At 42.8% G+C, this 21,244-nt stretch overlaps 1 protein-coding gene and 1 long non-coding RNA gene across 4 annotated transcripts in view; one reads left to right on the forward strand and one right to left on the reverse strand.

The window, feature by feature from the left end:
• Positions 1–21,244, forward strand: part of LOC106579432 (cadherin-23) — a 706,260-nt gene that overhangs the window by 326,933 nt on the left and 358,083 nt on the right. For all 3 annotated transcript variants that reach the window (XM_014159337.2, XM_014159338.2, XM_014159342.2), the window contains exon 12: positions 20,867–21,016. In XM_014159337.2, coding sequence (XP_014014812.2) covers positions 20,867–21,016 — 150 coding nt within the window. The remainder of the gene's footprint in view (positions 1–20,866; positions 21,017–21,244) is intronic.
• The window catches only part of LOC106579436 (uncharacterized), a 66,032-nt gene that overhangs the window by 22,909 nt on the left and 21,879 nt on the right, over positions 1–21,244 (reverse strand). The gene's annotated exons all lie outside the window — the stretch shown is intronic.

Raw genomic sequence — 21,244 nt, forward strand, 5'->3', positions numbered from 1 at the left:
AGAGATTTTTATTTTCACTTATTCTCCGTTTGGGTATAGGTTAGACTAGAATAAAAAAATGACGGTGCAGAAATGTTATGCTCTTAGTGTAACCTTTATTTAACTAGGCAAGTCAGTTTAGAACAAATTCTTATTTACAAGGACAGCCTACTCCTTCCTCCCTGTTGAGGAATTGAACCCCGGTCTCCCGTGTGCCCTGCCCGCATGATATGGGGATTCTTTAGCTAAATAGCCCAGTACTGTACTGCCGACCATCATATTGTACAGTGCCATATTTTCCATTCCGTCCTTACGGAAACCCAGAGGGATTTTGTTTTTCTTGGAATAGAAACATCATAATATTAATCAAATTAATTAAGCAAGTACCAATCAAAAGTTTGGACACACCTACTCATTCCAGGATTTTTCTTTCTTTTTACTATTTTCTACATTGTAGAATAATAGTGAAGACATCACAACTATGAAATAACACATATGGAATCAGTTAAGAACAAATTGTTATTTACAAGGACAACCTACTCCTTCCTCCCCATTGACGAATTGAACCCCGGTCTACCTCTTGCCCGCATTCTCTAGTACAGCCATTATTGAAGGTACTTGAGGTCAAGTCTAGACATGGCCTGCTCTCCCTTATGTAAGGAATTAGGCACTTTCCCATGTTTACTACAGTATGTGTTGTAGGCTATGTTTACTTGTCAGACTGCACAGTAGCCTAATAAACAAATGCAGGTGGCTTATATCTTCAAAATGCTTTAAATGCTTTATTATCCAAATGTAAAAGCATATACTGTATAGTACTGTATTTCTTCATCAGCATCTTTATGCTTTTGTTAATAAAATAATGATAAAAATACTCTTTCAAAATGCTGATGTTTATTTAGTTATGGATCGAACGAACGAACAAATTACTATGGGAGTAAATATCACTGAATTACAGAAATATTGGGACAAAGTTATCTAATGAAGGCAAACAAATTGCTGCTTACTGGAAAATACTCTTTCAAACAAACATGGGCATGTTGTACAGCATCACTGTTAGCAGTGTTATTTTGGCCTTTATTCAGATTACGTCTATTTCAGCACCGTTTCGCGCTGCTCTGAGACAAGCATGGAGAAATGAAAATGTTCAATTATATTCCATGATATTCTAGAAATATATGTGTTGACTGAATATTAGCAAGTGATGTCTGCTAAATTATCAAGTTCGGTTTCTCCAGAAATAAATAATTCTAAATAAGAAATTGGCTGTATTTACAAATTAGTGAGAATGTCTCACACTACGTTCAAAAATTGCATTTTCTCGTCACTCTAGGTTAAATGAAAGTGAAATATCAAAAATATCATTACTTTTTAAACAAAGCGATTATTATTATTATTAATTTATTTAGAATTATAAAAAAGCCCCTTACATATTCTCAAAGACCCTAACGGAAAATGCCCCTTAGATATTCATTTAGAATCATCCAATCCTCTACATGTAATTATTGCTGGAGAGTCATGTCATTGGAAAAATATATTGTATATACTGTAGGCCTACCATAGGCAAAATGAGTATTGGTTACACTGCAATTAGGGTGTGGAAATGTTATGCCCCTTAGATTTTCCTCTTATGCTGTAGTCTACTACCAATCGTCACATTGTACAGCACAGTATTTTCCATTCCATCCTAACGGAAACCCTGAGGTTTTCGTTTTTCTAGGAATAGAAACACCATAATATTAATCAAATTAATTAAGCCACATTTCTTAAAATCAATCCCATGTACTATGTTATTACAAAAAAAGGTTTTAAATTCTCTAGTAATGCCAATATGGGAGACTATCAAATGCTTCTCAAAGATGTCCTCTGGTGGTCAAACTAGCACTAACTTGCATTAACGTAAAAAATGGCAGACAAATTATATACCGTGCCATAGAATGCTGCAGCAGCCTGCAAGGTGTGCTGCAGTATGACACAATTTTTAAAGGAGGAACCACTGTAGAGACAAAATTAAAATAAAATACAAGGGTCAACTGAGATAGTCTGTGAAGTCATTTTGTTAGCTATTTAGTTAGCTATTTAGCAGTCTTATGGCTTGGGGATAGATGCTGTTCAGGCGCTTGTTGGTGTCAGACTTGATACACCGGTACCGCTTACTGTGCAGAAACAGAGAGAACAGTCTATGGCTTGGGTGGATGGAGTCTTTAACGATTTGGGGCCTTCCTTTCACACCGCCTGATATAGAGCTCGGCCTCAGTGATGTACTGGTCTGTCCACACCACCATCTGTAGCGCCATGCGATCGAGGGTGGTGTATTGTCATACTAAGCAGTGATGTAGCCAGTCAAGATGCTCTCAATGGTACAGCTGTAGAGTTTTTTGATAATTTGAGGGCCCATGCCAAACCTTTTCAATCTCCAGAGGAGGAAGAGGCTCTGTCGCGCCTTCTTCATGACTGTGAACGTGTGTGTGGACCATTTTAAGTCCTTAGTGATTTGGACACTGAGGAACTTGAAGCTATCGACCCGCTCCACTGCAGCCCCGTCGATGTGGATAGGGGTGTGCTCGCCCCCTCATTTCCTGTAGTCCAAGATCAGCTCCTTGGTCTTATTGACGTCGATGATGAGGTTGTTATTCCAGCACCACACTGTAAGGTCACTGACCTCCTCCCTATAGGCTGTCTCATCGTCGCCGGTGATCAGACCTACCACCGTAGTGTCGTCAGCAAACTTGATGATGATGTTGGAGTCGTGTGTGGCCACACAGTCATGGGTGAACAGGGAGTACAGGAGGGGACTACGCACACATGCCTGAGCGGCCCCCGTGTTGAGGGTCAGCGTGGCGGAGATACTGTTGCCAACCCTCACCACCTGGGAGGATCCAGTTGCAGAGGGAGGTGTTCAGTCCCAGGGTCCTAGCTTGAAGGGGACTATGGTGTTGAAAGCTGAGCTGTAGTTGATGGACATCATCCTCACATACATAGGTGTTCCTTTTGTCCAAGTGGGAAAGGGCAGTTTGGAGTGCGATTGAGATTGCATCATCTGTGGATCTGTTGAGGCGGTATGCAAATTGGAGTGGGTCTAGGGTTTCTGGGATAATGGTGTTGATGTGAGCCATGACCAGCCTTTCAAAGCATTTCATGGCTACAGACATGAGTGCTACAGGTCGGTAGTCATTTAGGCAGGTTAACTTAGTGTTCTTGGGCACAGGGACTATGGTGGTCTGCTTGAAACATGTTGGTATTACAGACTAAGACAGGGAGAGGTTGAAAATGTCAGTGAAGACACTTGCCAGTTGGTCAGCGCATGCTCAGAGTACAAGTCCTGGTCATCCGTCCAGCGGCCTTGTGAATATTGACCTGTTTAAAGGTCTTACTCACATCGGCTGCGGAGAGCATGATCACACAGTCGTCCGGAACAGCTGATGCTCTCATGCATGTTTCAGTGTTACATGCCTCGAAGCGAGCATAGAAGTTATTTTGCTCCTCTGCTAAGCTCATGTCACTGGGCAGCTCTCGGCTGTGCTTCCCTTTGCAGTCTGTAATAGTTTGCAAGCCCTGCCACATCCAACGAGCGTAGGAGCCGTTGTAGTACGATTCGATCTTAGTCCTGTATTGATGCTTTGCCTGTTTGATGGTTTGTCGAAGGGCATAGCGGGATTTCCTATAAGCTTCTGGGTTAGAGTCCCGCTCCTTAAAAGCAGCTGCTTTACCCTTTAGCTCAGTGCAAATGTTGCTTCTAATCCATGTCTCTCCGACATTTAAAACATTGTTTCAATATTCAAATTCGATCTCCAGCTGTCCAATAGTAATGAATGTGTAGGGGTCGGGGGTCAGGACGAGACAGACAGGCAGGCAGCGTTTCTCAGCCAGTCGAAATCATGAATCTGATGTCATGTCTATGCTAATATGGCAAACATTTGCTAGATACAGTAGCTAACCAACAACTGTAGCGATGTATTTGAGAGACAAGTGCTCATTGTGCAAATGTATTTATGTTTTCAATAAACATTTGGAGACTAGATAGAGTTTACATGTTGTCAACAGTCAATGGTGTCTGTTTTGCCCCATAGTTGTGCACACATCGGTTTTGTTTCTGAACAACCAACCCGTCTATACATGGGATGGTTCTTTGACGAACCATACAAAAATCCCAAACCAAAAATGTTTTGGCCTTCCAGGACCGGATTTGAATAGCCCTGCTGTAGGGTGTTGAACCTTATTTGCATATTTTCCAGGGTGCCTTTTGAGTGAATTTTAGAGTTACCAGTACCACCCATGACTGTGTTTGCTAGTGACAGAGAGATGGTTGAAGAATTCATTCAATATTCAGTCCGGTGGCCTTCACCAAGTGAGTTCCCAACTGAATATAGTTTAGAAGGTCTTCTTTTAATGGCCTAGTTTTACCCTAATACAGTGGTCTGAAACTCCTTGTTTACAAACCACATCAGGCCTGCAAGTCACATTATGATGGCTTGCAAAGTGATGTGTAATTCCTATTGGAATCGAGCAAGAGTGGGGATAACCAACATTTAGAATTTTTATTCAACCGCAACCTACATTCAGAATGACTGCCAGGGTTGGGAAGACTAAGGTATGAGAGTGCCTTAAACATCTAAAATAGAACAACCATTTCAGTAACATGTGCAATAAGTAAAAATGTAAGTTATTTCTATTTGAGTAGCATAAGATGAATTAATAAATCCTTAGACAACGGGTGGGTCTAATCCTGAATGCTGATTGGTTTAAAGAACATTCCAGCCGGTGTCTGTTCCACAAGTTACCACCGGCTAAGTCTATGACGTTAAAAAGCCTATTTACTCTATTCCATCTGCCTGCGCAATCCACTGTCTCATCAGCCCAGCCAGGCAAATTATAAACTCCACTTTTAAAGCATCTAGACATTATCTCACATTTCATTTAGACTAACATTTCGTTTTCAACAGTGGAGATTTGTATAAACCTTGCCATCTGTCTCCGACATTGCAACAGTGTTTAAATATTCAAATTCGATCTCCAGCATTCCCATAGTAATGAATGTGTACAGTGGCTTGCGAAAGTATTCACCCCCTTGGCATTTTTCCTATTTTGTTGCCTTACAACCTGGAATTAAAATAGATTTTTGGGGGGGTTTGTATCATTTGATTTACACAACATGCCTATCACTTTGAGGATGGAAAATATGTTTTTATTGTGAAACAAACAAGAAATAAGACAAAAAACTGAAAACTTGAGTGTGCATAACTATTCACCCACCCCAAAGCCAATACTTTGTAGAGCCACCTTTTGCAGCAATTACAGCTGCAAGTCCCTGCCGATGAAAAACATCCCCACAGCATGACACTGCCACAACCATGCTTCACTGTGGGGGTAGTGTTCTCGGGGTGACGAGAGGTGTTGGGTTTGCGCCAAACATTGCATTTTCCTTGATGGCCAAAAAGCTGAATTTTATTCTCATCTGGCCAGAGTAACTTCTTCCATATGTTTGGGGAGTCTCCCACATGCCTTTTTGTGAACACCAAACGTGTTTGCTTATTTCTTTAAGTAATGGCTTTTTTTCTGGACACTCTTCCGTAAAGCCCAGCTCTGTGGAGTGTATGGCTTAAAGTGGTTCTATGGACAGATACTCCAATTTCCCCTGTGGAGCTTTGCAGCTCCTTCAGGGTTATCTTTAGTCTCTTTGTTGCCTCTGATTAATGCCCTCTTTGCCTTATCTGAGTTTTGGTGGGAGGCCCTCTCTTGGCAGGTTTGTTGTGGTAACATATTCTTTCCATTTTTTAATAATGGATTTAACGGTGCTCCGTGGGATGTTCAAAGTTTTTGATCTTTTTGTATAACCCAACCCTGATCTGTACTTCTCCGCAACGTTGTCCCTGACCTGTTTGGAGAGCTCCTTGGTCTTCATGGTGCCGCTTGCTTGGTGGTACCCCTTGCTTAGTGGTGTTGCAGACTCTGGGGCCTTTCAGAACAGGTGTATATATACTGAGATCATGTGACACTTAGATTGCACACAGGTGGACTTTATTTAACTAATTATGTGACTTCTGAAGGTAATTTGACTTCTGAAGGTAATAATATGCATGCACCACTTTCCCGGTTTGAATTTCTTTAAACAATTAGATTTTTTTTTTTCACTTCACCAATTTGGACTATTTTGTGTATGTCCATTACATGAAATCCCCCCAAAAATCCATTTCAATTACAGGTTGTAATGCAACAAAATAGGAAAAACGTCAAGGGGGATGAATACTTTTGCAAGGCCCTGTATGGAATCATGTAGTAATCAAGTGGCCACCGTCTGCCTTGATGGAATCATGTAGTAATCAAGTGGCCACCGTCTGCCTTGATGACATAAACACATACACATTTACACTCATCATATGCTGATGCTACTCTGTTCTTTATTTTACTCTTTTTATCTATCCTGATGCCTAGTCACTTTACCCTGCCTTCATATTCATATAGTATCTACCTCAAATACCTCATACCCTGCACATTGATTTAGTACTGGTACTACCTGTATAAAGCTCCATTCTTGTGTATTTTATTCCTCTTGTGTTACTATTTTTATTTGTATGATTATTTTTTAACTCTGCATCGTTGGGAAGGGCTCGTTAGCAATCATTTCATGGTAAAGTCTACACCTGTTGTATTCGGCGCATGTGACAAATAAGCTTTGATCGGATTTGACACACTCTTTCTAACTCCCAAACACACACACAGTCTTCTTACACACACACACACACACTTGCTCACTCACTCACGGCAGCCTGAAACTAGGAGCTCCATTCGACTCAACTACAATTTAATTTGCTTTGGAAGAGATGGGATAGAGCATCAAATTATAGCTAACAAGGAAAATCTATCACCTTGGGTTGAGATAAGCTGAAAGCTAGTCAACTCTGATTGATTCCAGCACCACAGCCGCCAGGATGGAATTTGACAGATAACTTCAAGTTAAGTGGAGAGAGAACTAGAAGGAGGGAGAGAAGGAGGAGGAGAGGGGGTAAAAGGGGTGGTAAAGAGGGAAGAAGGTACGGAAAAAGTAGCATAACTAATGTAGTACAGGCAGGCGGTGAAGTGAACGATAAGGCAGACATACAGACCGAGAGAGGGGGAGGGTGAGAGAGATGCAAAGTGAGGAGGTTGAGGGAAAAAAATGAGGGATGAGGATAGCGGGAGAGAGGCTGAGGGAGAAAGAAAGAGAGAGGGTGAGAGAGAGGGTTAGACAGAGGGTTAGACAGTGAGAGGCAGAGGGAGACAGAGAGAAAGAGAGACATAAAGTGACTGAGGGAGAGAGAGTGGCATATTCAGCTACAGGTCTGTTTATTCTTGCCGTGGAGTGTGTTTGCTCCTGCGGCATGGCGATGGCAAGGGACGGCGAAGAAAATCACCGCTATTCCATGGGAGCTCCTCATCAGTTGATGGGTAAATAAATAAATAAATAAATAAATACAGTATGGGGATGAGGTAGTTGTATGGGTAGTTTACAGATTGGCTATGTACAGGTGCAGTGATCCGTGAGCTGCTCGAACAGCTGGTGCATAAAGCTAGTGAGGGAGATATGAGTCTCCAGCTTCAGTGATTTTTGCAGTTCGTTCCAGTCACTGGCAGCAGAGATCTGGAAGGAAAGGCGGCCAAAGGAGGAATTAGCTTTGGGGGTGACCAGTGAGATATACCTGCTGGAGCGCATGCTACGGGTGGGTGCTGCTATGGTGACCAGTGAGCTGAGATAAGGCGGGGCTTTACCTTGCAAAGACTTGTAGATGACCTGGAGCCAGTGGGTTTGGCGACGAGTATGAAGCGAGGGCCAGCCAACGAGAGCGTTCAGGTCGCAGTGGTGGGTAGTATATGGGGCTTTGGTGACAAAACGGATGGCACTGTGATAGACTGCATCCAATTTGTTTAGTAGAGTTGTGGAGGCTATTTTGTAAATCGCCAAAGTCGAGGATCGGTAGGATGGTCAGTTTTACGAGGGTATGTTTGGCAGCATGAGTGAATGATGCTTTGTTGCGAAATTGGAAGCCGATTCTAGATTTAATTTTGGATTGGAGATGCTTAATATTAGTCTGGAAGGAGAGTTTACAGTGTAATCAGGCACCTAGGTATTTGTAGTTGTCCACATATTCTAAGTCAGAGCCGTCCAGAGTAGTGATGTTGGACGGGTGGGCAGGTGCAGGCAGTGATCGGTTGAAGAGCATGCATTTAGTTTTACTTGCATTTAAGAGCAGTTGGAGGCCGCGGAAGGAGAGTTGTATGGCATTGAAGCTCGTCTACATGTACATAGTACCTCAACATACCGGTGCCCCCGCACATTGACTCTGTACCGGTACCCCGTGTATATAGTCTCGCTATTGTTATTTTACTGCTGCTCTTTAATTATTTGTTACTTTTATTTCTTATTCTTATGTTTTTTTAAACTGCATTGTTGGTTAGGGGCTCGTAAGTAAGCATTTCACTGTAAGGTCTACACCTGTTGTATTCGGCGCATGTGACTAATACAATTTGATATGATTTGATTATAAAGTTGTCCGGAAAACAGCTGGTGCTCTCATGCGTGGTTCATTGTTGCTTGTCTCGAAGCGAGCATAGAAGTCCTTTAGCTCATATAGTAGGCTCGATCTTAGTCCTGTATTGACGCTTTGCCTGTTTGATGGTTTGTCGGAGGGCGTAGCGAGATTTCTAATAAGCATCTGGATTAGTGTCCTGCTTCATGAAAGTGGCAGCTCTAGCCTTTGGCTCAGTGCTGATGCTGCCTGTAATCCATGGCTTCTGGTTGGTCTATGTACGTATGGTCACTGTAGGGACAACGTTGTCGATGCACTTATTAATGAAGCCTGTGACCTCAATGCCATTGGGTGAATCCCGGAACATATTCCAGTCTATGCTAGCGAAACATTCTTGTAGCTTTGCATTTACTTCATCGGACCACCACTGGTACTTCTGTTTGAGTTTTTGCTTGTAAGCAGAAATCAAGATAGAGTTATGGACCGATTTGCCAAATGGAGGGTGGGGTAGAGCTTTGAATGCATCGCTGTGTGTGGAGTAAAGGTAATCTAGGATTTTATCCCTGTAGTTGTACAGGTGACATGTTGGCAGAAACTAGGTAAAACGGATTTCAGTTTTCCTGCATTAAAATCACCGGTCACTAGGAGTGCCGCCTCTGGATGAGCATTTTCTTGTTTGCTTATGGCCCTATACAGCTTGTTGAGTGTGGTCTTAGTGCCAGCATTGGTTTGTGGTGGTAAATAGACAGCTACAAAAAATACAGATGAAAACTCTCTTGGTAATAGGTATGGTCTACAGCGTATCATGAGGTATTCTATCTCAGGTGAGCAGAACTTCTGGACTTCCTTAATATTAGAGATTGCGCACAAGCTATTGTTAATAAAGAGACATATCTGATCTTACCGGACTCTGCCTTTCTGTCCTGCCGATGCATAGAAAAAACAGCTAGATTTATATTATCCATGTCCTTGTTCAGCCATGACTCCGAGAAGCATAGTATATTACGGTTATTAATGTCCCATTGATAGGATAGTCTCAAACGGAGCTTGTTCAGTTTATTCTCCACCGATTGCACATTTGACAATAGAACAGAGGGTAGAGGCGATTTATTCATTCGTCGCCGTGGTCTCACCAGGATGCCATCGCGCCAAACTCTATAGCGCCGTCTTCGCCTTCTACGAGTGTCGGGCAATAGGGCCTGGTCCGGGATAATCAATTCAGTACCTTGCAAAAGTTGTCATCCCGCTTGGTGTTTTTCTTATTTTGTTGTATTTACAACCTGTAATTTAAATGTATTTGTATTTTTATTTCATGTAATGGACATACACAAAATAGTCCAAATTGGTGAAGAGAAATGAAAAAAATTACTTGTTTAAAAAGATTTTTTTAAAAACAGAAAAGTGATGCGTGCATATGTATTCACCCCCTTTGCTATGAAGCCCCTAAATAAGATCTAGTGCAACTAATTACCTTCAGAAGTCACATAATTATTTAAATAAATTCCACCTGTGTGCAATCTAAGTGTCACATGATCTGTCACATGATCTCAGTATATATACACACCGGTTCTGAAAGGCCCCAGATTCTGCTACACCACTAAGCAAGTGGCACCATGAAGACCAAGGAGCTCTCCAAACAGGTCAGGGACAAAGTTGTGGTGAAGTACAGATCAGGGTTGGGTTATAAAAAAATATCTGAAACTTTCCCAGGGAGCACCATTAAATCCATTATTAGAAAATGGAAAGAATATGGCACCACAACAAACCTGCCAAGAGAGGGCCTCCCACCAAAACTCACAGACAAGGCAAGGAGGGCATTAATCAGAGAGGCAACAAAGAGACCAAAGATAACCCTGAAGGAGCTGCAAAGCTCCACAGTGGCGATTGGAGTATCTATCCACAGACCACTTTAAGCCGTACACTCCACAGAGCTGGGCTTTAAAGAAGAGTGGCCAGAAAAAAGACATTGCTTAGAAAGAAATAAGCAATCACATTTGGTGTTCACCAAAAGGCATGTGGGAGACTCCCCAAACATATGGAAGGAGGTACTCTGGTCCGATGAGACTAAAACTTAGCTTTTTGGCCATCTAGAAAAATGCTATGTCTGGCGCAAACCCAACACCTCTCATCACCACGAGAACACCACCCCCACAGTGAAGCACGGTGGAGGCAGCATCATGCTGTGGGGATGTTTTTCATCGGCAGGGACTGGGAAACTGGTCAGAATAGACGGAATGATGTATGGTGCTGAATACAGGGAAATTCTTGAGGGAAACCTGTTTCAGTCTTCCAGAGATTTGAGACTGGGACAGAGGTTCACCTTCCAGCAGGACAATGACCCTAAGCATACTGCTAAAGCAACACTCTCGAGTGGTTTAAGGGGAAACATTTAAATGTCTTGGAATGGCCTAGTCAAAGCCCAGACCTCAATCCAATTGAGAATCTGTGGTATGACTTAAAGATTGCTGTACACCAGCGGAACCCATCCAACTTGAAGGAGCTGGAGCAGTTTTGCTGGGCAAAAATCCCAGTGACTAGATGTGCCAAGCGTATAGAGACATACCCCAAGAGACTTGCAGCTGTAATTGCTGCAAAAGGAGGCTCTACAAAGTATTGACTTTGTGGGGGAGGTGAATAGTTATGCACGCTTAAGTTCAGTTTTTTGTCTTATTTCTTGTTTGTTTCACAATAAAAATGATTTGCATCCTCAAAGTGGTAGGCATGTTGTGTAAATCAATCGATACAATCCCCCCAAAAATACATTTTAATTCTAGGTTGTAAGGCAACAAAATAGGATTATATAGGTCTTCATGTGACATCACATAAAGCCCCTCATTTCAATACAGCAGTGGTAACGTCTTATTCTAGCACCGAATTTAAGTAAGTACCGCCTCATAACGATCATCGCAGAAGGCGTGTTCGAAGAGGGGTGTGGTTTACAAAGCTAGCTAGCTAGTCTTCTGGTGCCAAAATGTGACTGCAGAGTGTCAGCAAATATAATTACATGTTTCTCCTATTCATCTATGGCAAAGATACTTATAGGTTTCCCCTTTCATTAGTGTCTGGTGTTTGTTAGCTACTGGTTAGCTAGGTCTTCAGCCAGCATGAAACAAAAGGGGGGAGGGTCGTTCAAAACTCTGACGAGGTTGTCATGTCAACACATGTCAGTGCTCCAGCACAATACAATAGAAGAGATATGCCAAATGGGAGTTCTTGACATTGTGGTTTATGAACATGTATATATTTTATTACATGTATATATTTTATTAGGTGTACTCAGACCTCACCCTGTCCAGTTCCAACTGAAATTGTCCAAGATGAATTAGCTAGCTAGCTTCATGATCTTACTGCACCACTGCTCACTGCATCCACGTTGCTTGACCTAGGTGTTTCAAAGAACTGTCAGTCAAGCTGAGCTCCCTGCCCACTCAGCCAATTAGCTCCCCGCCCACTCAGCCTCTCTTTTCAGCCTTACTGATAGTTATGAGAGAAATGAGAGAAGGTATATCTAAGCATTTTTACTGGGACAAAATTAGTGCTGAGCGATTAGTGCTTTTTGAGGTTGGTTCAGTTCAATATTTTTTTTTTAAATCACATTTTTGAATTTCGTTTGATTCTAAAACATTTTTTTTACATGAAATGCACTATGCATTATGTGGGTTGAATGCTGTAACAACACAGAATAAAACAATGAATAAAAGTTCCATGATGGTAGTGACTGTCCATCACTGCTTATCTCCTATTAATCATCATTTATTCACATTACTCTACTTTAAAGAAATATTTCAGTTGTTGTGTATATTACATTTGATTTATTTGATGACTATAATTTCATTCAAAGTCATCATCTTATCTCTGTAGAGCTGCTGCTTTTGCTGTCTGAAAAAAAATCACTATTTTGTAGCTCTTCAAAGTAAGTAAGGCATACTTTTATGACTGCTAAATACCAACTATCAATCACTTAGATCATATATTTTTTTAGGAACAAGACACATAAGTTGAAACGTCAAGACTGGGCCAAGAAATATCTGAAGACAGATTTTTCAAAGGTTTTATGGACTGATGAGATGTGACTCTTGACGGACCAGATGGATGGGCCCGTGGCTGGATCAGTAACGGCCACGGAGCTGCACTTCGACTCAGACGCCAGCAAGGTGAAGGTGGGTTATTGTTATGGGGTGGTATTATTAAAGATGATCTAGTTGGACCTTTTCGGGTTGAAGATGGACTCAAACTCAACTCCCAAACCTACTGCCAGTTTTTAGAAGATACTTTCTTCAAGCAGTGGTACAGGAAAAAGTCTGCATCTTTCAAGAAGACCATGATTTTTATGCAGGACAATGCTCCATCGCATGCATCGAAGTACTCCACTGCGTGGCTAGCCAGTAAAGGCCTTAAAGATGAAAGAATAATGACATTGCCCCCTTCCTCACCTGACCTAAACCTTATTGAGAACTTGTGGTCCCTTCTTAAACGGACGATTTATGGTGAAGGAAAACAGTACACCTCTCTGACCAGTGTCTGGAAGGCTGTGGTTGCTGCTGCACAAAAAGTTGATCGTCAACAAATCAAGAAACTGACAGACTCCATGGATGGAAGGCTTATGACTGTTATTGAAAAGAAGGGTGGCTATATTGGTCACTGATATTTTTTTTTAAATGTCAGAAATGTTTATTTATACATTTTAAGTTGTTTGTTTATTATTCTCATTTTAACAGATGAAAATAAACAAGTGAGATGGGGAACTTATCGTTTTTCATTTAGTTGCATAATAATTGTGCACACTAATAGTTGCCCAATAATTGTGCACACATAGATATTCTCTAAAGAAAGCCAAAACCTCACTTTTACTTTCTTAAATATTCAGGTTTGAGGTTTATTAACATTTTGGATTGACCGAGAGTGCTGTAGTTGTTCAATAATAAAATGAATCCTCAAACATACAACTTGCCCAATAATTGTGCACACAGTGTAAAGATCCCAAAAATGTTCCATTTGCACAAAAAACGTATTTCTCAAATGGTGTGCACAAATGTGTTTACAAATATGTTAGTCAGCATTTCTCCTTTGCCAAGATACTCCATCCACTTGACAAGTGTGGCATGTCAAGAAGCTGATTAAACAGCATGCTTTTACACAGATGCACGTTGTATTGGGGACATTAAAAAGCCACTCTAAAATGTGCAGTTTTGTCTCATAACACAATGCCACAGATGTCTCAAGTTGAGGGAGTGTGCAATTGGCACGCTGATGCAGGAATGATCACCAGAGCTGTTGCCAGGGAATTTAATGTTCATTTCTCTACCATAAGCCTCCTCCAACATAATTTTAGAGAATTTGGCAGTACGTCCAACCGGCCTCACAACCGCAGACCACGTGTATGGAGTGGTTTGCTGATGTCAACATTGTGAACAGAGTGCCCCATGGTGGCGGTGGGGTTATGGTATGGGTAGGCATAAACTACCGACAACGAACACAACTGCATTTTATCTATGGCAAGTTGAATGCACAGAGATATCATGACAGATCCTGAGGCCCATTGTCTTGCCATTCATCCGCCACCATCACCTCATGTTTCAGCATGATAATACATGGCCCCATGTTGCAAGGTGTACACAATTCTTGGAAGCTGGACATTTCCCAGTTCGTCCATGGCCTGCATACACATGTATGGGATGCACTGGATCAACGTGTATGACAACGTGTTCCAGTTCCCGCCAATATCCAGCAACTTCGCACAGCCATTGAAGAGGAGTGGGACAACATTCCACAGGCCACAATCAACAGCCTGATCAACTCTATATGAAGGAGATGTGTCGCGCTGCATGAGGCAAATGGTGGTCACACCAGATACTGACTGGTATTCTGATCCACACCCCTACCTTTTTAAGGTATCTGTGACCAACAGATGTATATCTGTATTCTCAGTCATGTGAAATCCATAGATTAGGACCTAATGAATGTATTTCAATTGACTGATTTCCTTATTCGTCTGTAAAATGCCATTACATATTATATATGACCAGTGATAGTGTCTTGTGAAATGCTCACTTAAGAGCCTTGTGCCTACCAATTGAGAGTGGTTGACTTAATCAGTAAATTATCTTTGTAGCTGTAGCTTGTCAATTAACAAAATAATATCTCTGGATTTATTTTATATATCTTTTTTACCCCTTTTTCTTCCAAATTTCGTGATAGCTAATTGGTAGTTACAGTCTTGTCCCATCGCTGCAACTCTCGTACCGACTCGGGAGAGGTGAAGGTTGATCGTCATGCGTCCTCCATAACACGACCCTGCCAAGCCACACTGCTTCTTGACACACTGCTCGCTTAACCCAGAAGCCAGCCTCACAAATGTGTCGGAGGAAACACCGTACAACTGCCAACTGTGTCAGCGTGCATGCGCCCGCCACAGGAGTCGCAAGTGCGACAAGGACATCCTGGCCGGCCAAAGCCTCCCCTAACCCGGATGACGCTGGGCCAAATGTGCGCCGCCTCATGGGTCTCCTGGTCACAGCCAGCTGGGACACAACCCGGGATCGAACCCGGGTCTATAGTGAAGCCTTAGTGCCTTAGACCGCTGGATTTTTAACTATACAATATGGCTGACCAGAACAAAAAACCCTGTATGGTTCTTCAATAGGCTCTACAAAGAACCTTTCAAAGGTTATTTATGAACCAACCATAAAGAACCATAAAAAAGGTTGATATGAAGAACCATAAAAAGGGTGCAGGGGGCAGACCGCACCACCCTCTGGAGAGCCCTGTGGTTGCAGGCGGTGCAGTTGCCATACCAGGCGGTGATACAGCCCGACAGGATGCTCTCAATTGTGCATCTGTGTCAAGGTTGTGCGCTACTGGTGGAGGAGTCAGGTGCAGGAGAGCAGAGAGTTGTGAACAGGTACGCACTTTATTTAGGCAGAGGCAATAAAACAGACAGATGCCACTGCGTCAACTTCCAGCCAAAGGTAAAAAGTGCAAGGCGCGAAACAGTCACAAAAATAAGCAAATGTTTAACAATTAAACATCCTTCGTGAAATACCACGGAAAGACAGGGGGAAACCCAGCCTGGCGCGTAACACGAAACACAACAAAAACAATTTCACACAAAGACATGGGGGGGAACAGAGGAATAAATACATGCAGTGTGATTAGGGAATCTAAACCAGGTGTGCAGGGAACAAGATAAAACAAATGGAACAATGAAAAAATGGAACGGCGATGGCTAGAAAGCCGGTGACGTCGACCACCGAACGCAGCCCGAACAAGGAGAGGAGCCGACTTCGGCGGAAGTCGTGACAATCTGTAAAGGTTTGTGAGGGTTTTAGGGGCCAAGCCGAATTTCTTCAGCCTCAAGAGGTTGAAGAGGTGCTGTTCCGCCTTCTTCACCACACTGTCTGTGTGGGTGGACCATTTCAGATTGTCAGTGATGTATATGCCAAGGAACTTTAAGCTTTTCACCTTCTCCGCTGCGGTCCCGTCGATGTGGATAAGGGCGTGCTCTGCTGTTTCCTGAAGTCCACGATCAGCGCCTTCATTTTGTTGATGTTGAGGTTATTTTCCTGGCACCACTCTGCCAGGGCCCTCACTTCATCCCTGTAGGCTGTTTCGTCATTGTTGGTAATCAGGCCTACTACTGTTGTGTTGTCTGCAAACTTGATGATTGAGTTGGAGGCATGCGTGGCCACGCTGTCATGGGTGAACAGGGAGTACAGGAGGGGGCTGAGCACACACCCTTGTGGCCCCCTGTGTTGAGGATCAGTGAAGTGGAGGTATTGTTTCCTAACACCTGGGGGCAGCCTGTCAGGAAGTCCAGGACCCAGTTGCACGTGGCGGGATTCAGACTCAGGGCCCCGAGCTTAATGATGAGCTTGGAGGGTACTATGGTGTTGAAGGCTGAGCTATAGTCAATGAACAGCATTCTTACATAGATATTCCTCTTGTCCAGATGGGATAAGGCAGTGTGCGATGCGATGGCGATTGCATCGTCTGTGGATCTATTGGGGAGGTATGTAAATTGAAGTGGGTCTATGACAGAAGCTGGACATTTCCCAGTTCGTCCATGGCCTGCATACACATGTATGGGATGCACTGGATCAACGTGTATGACAACGTGTTCCAGTTCCCGCCAATATCCAGCAACTTCGCACAGCCATTGAAGAGGAGTGGGACAACATTCCACAGGCCACAATCAACAGCCTGATCAACTCTATATGAAGGAGATGTGTCGCGCTGCATGAGGCAAATGGTGGTCACACCAGATACTGACTGGTATTCTGATCCACACCCCTACCTTTTTAAGGTATCTGTGACCAACAGATGTATATCTGTATTCTCAGTCATGTGAAATCCATAGATTAGGACCTAATGAATGTATTTCAATTGACTGATTCCTTATTCGTCTGTAAAATCTTTGAAACTGTTGCATGTTGCGTCTATATTTTTGTTCAGTATAAAACCAGGTGTAATGCGCATACAGTTCATTTTTGTTGTTTCAGATGAGAACACTGATTTGTTATGCACCGAAAGTTCCTTGATGTCACACCGGGCTTTTTTAAAAATCTCACACTCTTTGAAAAAAAGGTAACAAAATGGTTCTGCGGCTGTCCCCATAGTATGATCCTTTTTGGTTCCAGGTAGAACCCTTTTAGGTTTCACTGACAGATTTCTGGATTGGGCTGCGCTCAGTGTATCTTGCCTTGGCAAATCACACTGTTAAGACACTGATGCCCTTTGCAACCATGTACCTATGTGAGAGTGGATTCTCGGCCCTCACTAGCATGAAAACTAAATACAGGCACAGACTGTGTGTGGAAAATGATTTAAATCATCCTTTCAAGCACACCCTTCTCATTAACCTGTGGTGAGTTATTCACAATTTTTGATGAACAAATAAGGTTTTATATGTAAGATGGTTAAATAAAGAGCAAAATTGATTATTGATTTTTTTTATATTATGATTTGTGCCCTGGTCCTATAAAAGCTCATTGTCACTTCCCACGAGCCGGGTTGTGATAAAAACTCACTAATTCTTATGTTTAGTAAATGTATTGTGTAGTTTATTTGTCACGTGCGCCGAATACAACAGTGAAATGCTTACTTACAGAATCTAACCAATAGAGCAAAAATGTATTAGGTGAAGAGTAGGTAAGTAAAGCAATAAAACAACAGTAAAAAGACAGGCTATATACAGTAGTGAGGCTATAAAAGTAGTGAGGCTACATACAGAAACTGGTTAGTCAGGCTGATTGAGGTAGTATGTACATGTAGATATGGTTAAAGTAACTATGCATATATGATGAACAGAGAGTAGCAGTAGTGTAAAAGAGGGGTTGGTGGGTGGCGGGACAGAATGCAGATAGCCCGGTTAGCCAATGTGCGGGAGCACTGGTTGGTCGGCCCAATTGAGGTAGTATTAACAGTGACTATGCATATATGATAAACAGAGAGATGCAGTAGCGTAAAAAGAGGGGTTGGGGGGTTGGCACACAACGCAAATAGTCCGGGTAGCCATTTGATTACCTGTTCAGGAGTCTTATGGCTTGAAAGCAAAAACTGTTGAGAAGCCTTTTTGTCCTAGAATTGGCACTCCGGTACCGCTTTCCATGCGGTAGTCGAGAGAACAGTCTATGACTGGGGAAGCTGGGGTCTTTGACAATTTTTTGGGCCTTCCTCTTGGTGTAGAGGTCCTGGATGGCAGGCAGCTTAGCCCCAGTGATGTACTGGGCCGTACGAACTACCCTCTGTAGTGCATTGGGGTCAAGGGCCGAGCAATTGCCGTACCAGGCAGTGATGCAACCAGTCAGGATGCTCTCGATGTTGCAGCTGTAGAACCTTTTGAGGATCTCAGGACCCATGCCAAATCTTTTTAGTTTCCTGAGGGGGAATAGGCTTTGTTGTGCCCTCTTCGCGACTGTCTTGGTGTGTTTGGACCATTCTAGTTTGTTGTTGATGTGGACACCAAGGGACTTGAAGCTCTCAACCTGCTCCACTACAGCCCCGCCGATGAGAATGGGGGAGTGCTCGATCCTCCATTTCCTGTAGTCCACAATCATCTCCTTAGTCTTGGTTACGTTGAGGGATAGGTCGTTATTCTGGCACCACCCGGCCAGGTCTCTGACCTCCTCCCTATAGGCTGTCTCGTTGTTGTCGGTGATCAGGCCTACCACTGTTGTGTTGTCTGCAAACTTAATGATGGTGTTGGAGTCGTGCCTGGCCATGCAGTTGTGGGTGAACAGGGAGTACAGGAGGGGACTGAGCACGTACCCCTGGGGAGCTCCAGTGTTGAGGATCAGCGTGGCAGATGTGTTGCTACCTACCCTCACCACCTGGGGGCGGCCCGTCAGGAAGTCCTGGATCCAGTTGCAGAGGGAGGTGTTTAGTCCCATGATCCTTTGCTTAGTGATGAGCTTTGAGGGTACTATGGTGTTGAACGCTGAGCTGTAGTCAATGAATACAATTCTCACATAAGTGTTCCTTTTGTCCAAGTGGGAAAGGGCAGTGTGGAGCGCAATAGAGATTGCATCATCTGTGGATCTGTTTGGGCGGTATGCAAATTGGAGTGGGTCTAGGGTTTCTGGGATAATGGTGTTGACGTGAGCCATTACCAACCCTCAAAGCAGTTCATGGATACGATCGTGAGTGCTACGGGTCTGTAGACATTTAGGCAGGTTGCCTTGGTGTTCTTGGGCACAGGGACTATGGTGGTTATTTTTTCCGTCCCTTGTTCATTCTTTTCTTCTTGTCTTTTCCGCAAAAAAAGAGAACACTCCAGGTTAAATGATTATTGAACTCTGAAACAATTTTCTCTCTGCGGATCAATCGTTCTCCCCGCTGTCATCACGAGCAAATGGATTCCTGCAGAAATAGAAAAAGGGGCCTTTATAATTGACTGTGGGTGATGAGACACAGTTCATTACCGTGCCATGCATTCACAGTGGTGTGTGGGGATCTGTGTATGTATTTGTGTGTGTGTGTGTGCTTGCATGCATGCGTGTGTGTGTGTGTGTGGAGACCACCAGTCTGGGGACGTTAGAGCTGCTACTCTGAGATACTATCTAATCTCTGACCCTGCATCTCAAAGACACAGAGAAGAGAGAGAATGAGATAGATTACAGGTAGAGGTAGTGAAATATTGAGAGATGATAGAGGAGCAAAGTGACATGTAGAGATGATAAAAAAAGGAATGCGCTTGGATGGAACCAATAAGGGGTGAATACATGCTTGTGACTGGCATCGATCGAGCGCTTCCATTTCTCACTGCTTTGAAAAGGCTTGTGCTCAGAGTCAGAATAAAGTCAAATACATTTTCTCACTCACACACTACAATAATGAAGTTTTTTCCGTGTACATGCTAGTAGTATGTACACCAGAGGTGGGCAAAATACGTCCTAAGTCGATTAATAGCGCCCACGGTGGATTTAGCAACAACAAGAAAAATTGTCACTGAATGTGCCGCTTAGTTCATAGAACAGTGGTTACGTGAGTAACCTCCGATGTACGCCATATCAGCGGTTTCTGTTTTCTTCCTACAAATTTGGATCTAGCTTTTGATTGGTTGGAGTTATTAGCTCTTATTACCCCATTCCTGAAAGCTAAGACTCTCAGGAACACGCACGTGTCTTCTGTTTCGTCACGATGCTACTAAACACAATTGATACTTAGTGATCTTCCCTGATGTTTTCTTGAACTTTCCAATATATTTATGATGTATTTTATTCCCTTTGTGATACAAAAATAATAATAATACACCTTTACAATATTTAAGTAATTTGACATATTTTGTTATTAGCCTCATGAACATAAACTTGTTTGTAGTTTGTATCTAGAATTGTTAAACAAAGGCCATCAAATGAAAACAATTCGTATTGGTCGATATTGCTACGAAAATATCAGATATCCAATTTTTTGATCTGGATGTGGCCCTCGAGCCAAAATTATTGCCCACCCCTGGTGTACATGCTAGTTGTGTGTACATGCTAGTCTGTAGGAGGACATACGCTTAATGTAAAATACTGCACAGCATCTGCATCTTGACTGATTAAGGAGGATAGTCGTTACTTTTTGCCACAGATGTTGTTGCCATAGTACTGTATTAATACTTTTATGATAGATTCATTCAGATGTTTAATTACATGATATGTGCGTGTGCACCAGGACTGCATACCTCTTTTATTTTAACAGGAACAGTTACCCTTTATCAACATTTCTGTTTTCACATTAGTGTAAATATACGGGATTTATCAAAAGACCTAATTTCCATCCATAATTCGTAATTCAGCCCCACATCTCATACTGCAGCTTTTCTTCTCATCCCTTTGAATCTTTAACCAATATCTAACTCTCTTTTCCTTGTGACTCCATCCCTCCATCCTCTCCGCTAGGGAGTGAACAGTATGTTTCAGGTGTTCCTAACGGGGAACAACTCGGCTCACTTCACCATCTCACCCACAGCGGTGCAGGGCCGTGCTGACATCAGGATGAGGGTGGACGTGCCTCTGGACTACGAGAACATCCAAAGCTACAGCTTCTCTGTAAGTTCACTCCGAACACGCAAACGTGCTCGCACACACACACACACACGAATGCACACACACACAAACTTGCTTACGGCATGTTTTTATCTTTGTTAAACAAACTCTCAGTAACATGTACTGTAACAAGCATGTCATCTACTGTATGGAGCACAGTAAGCAAAGACACTATGGGCGGGTGTCCCTGGAATCAGATTAAAGGGGTGATTGCTACATACATTTTTTTAC

This window comes from Salmo salar, chromosome ssa19, assembly GCF_905237065.1.
Source record: "Salmo salar chromosome ssa19, Ssal_v3.1, whole genome shotgun sequence".
Lineage (NCBI taxonomy): Eukaryota > Metazoa > Chordata > Actinopteri > Salmoniformes > Salmonidae > Salmo > Salmo salar.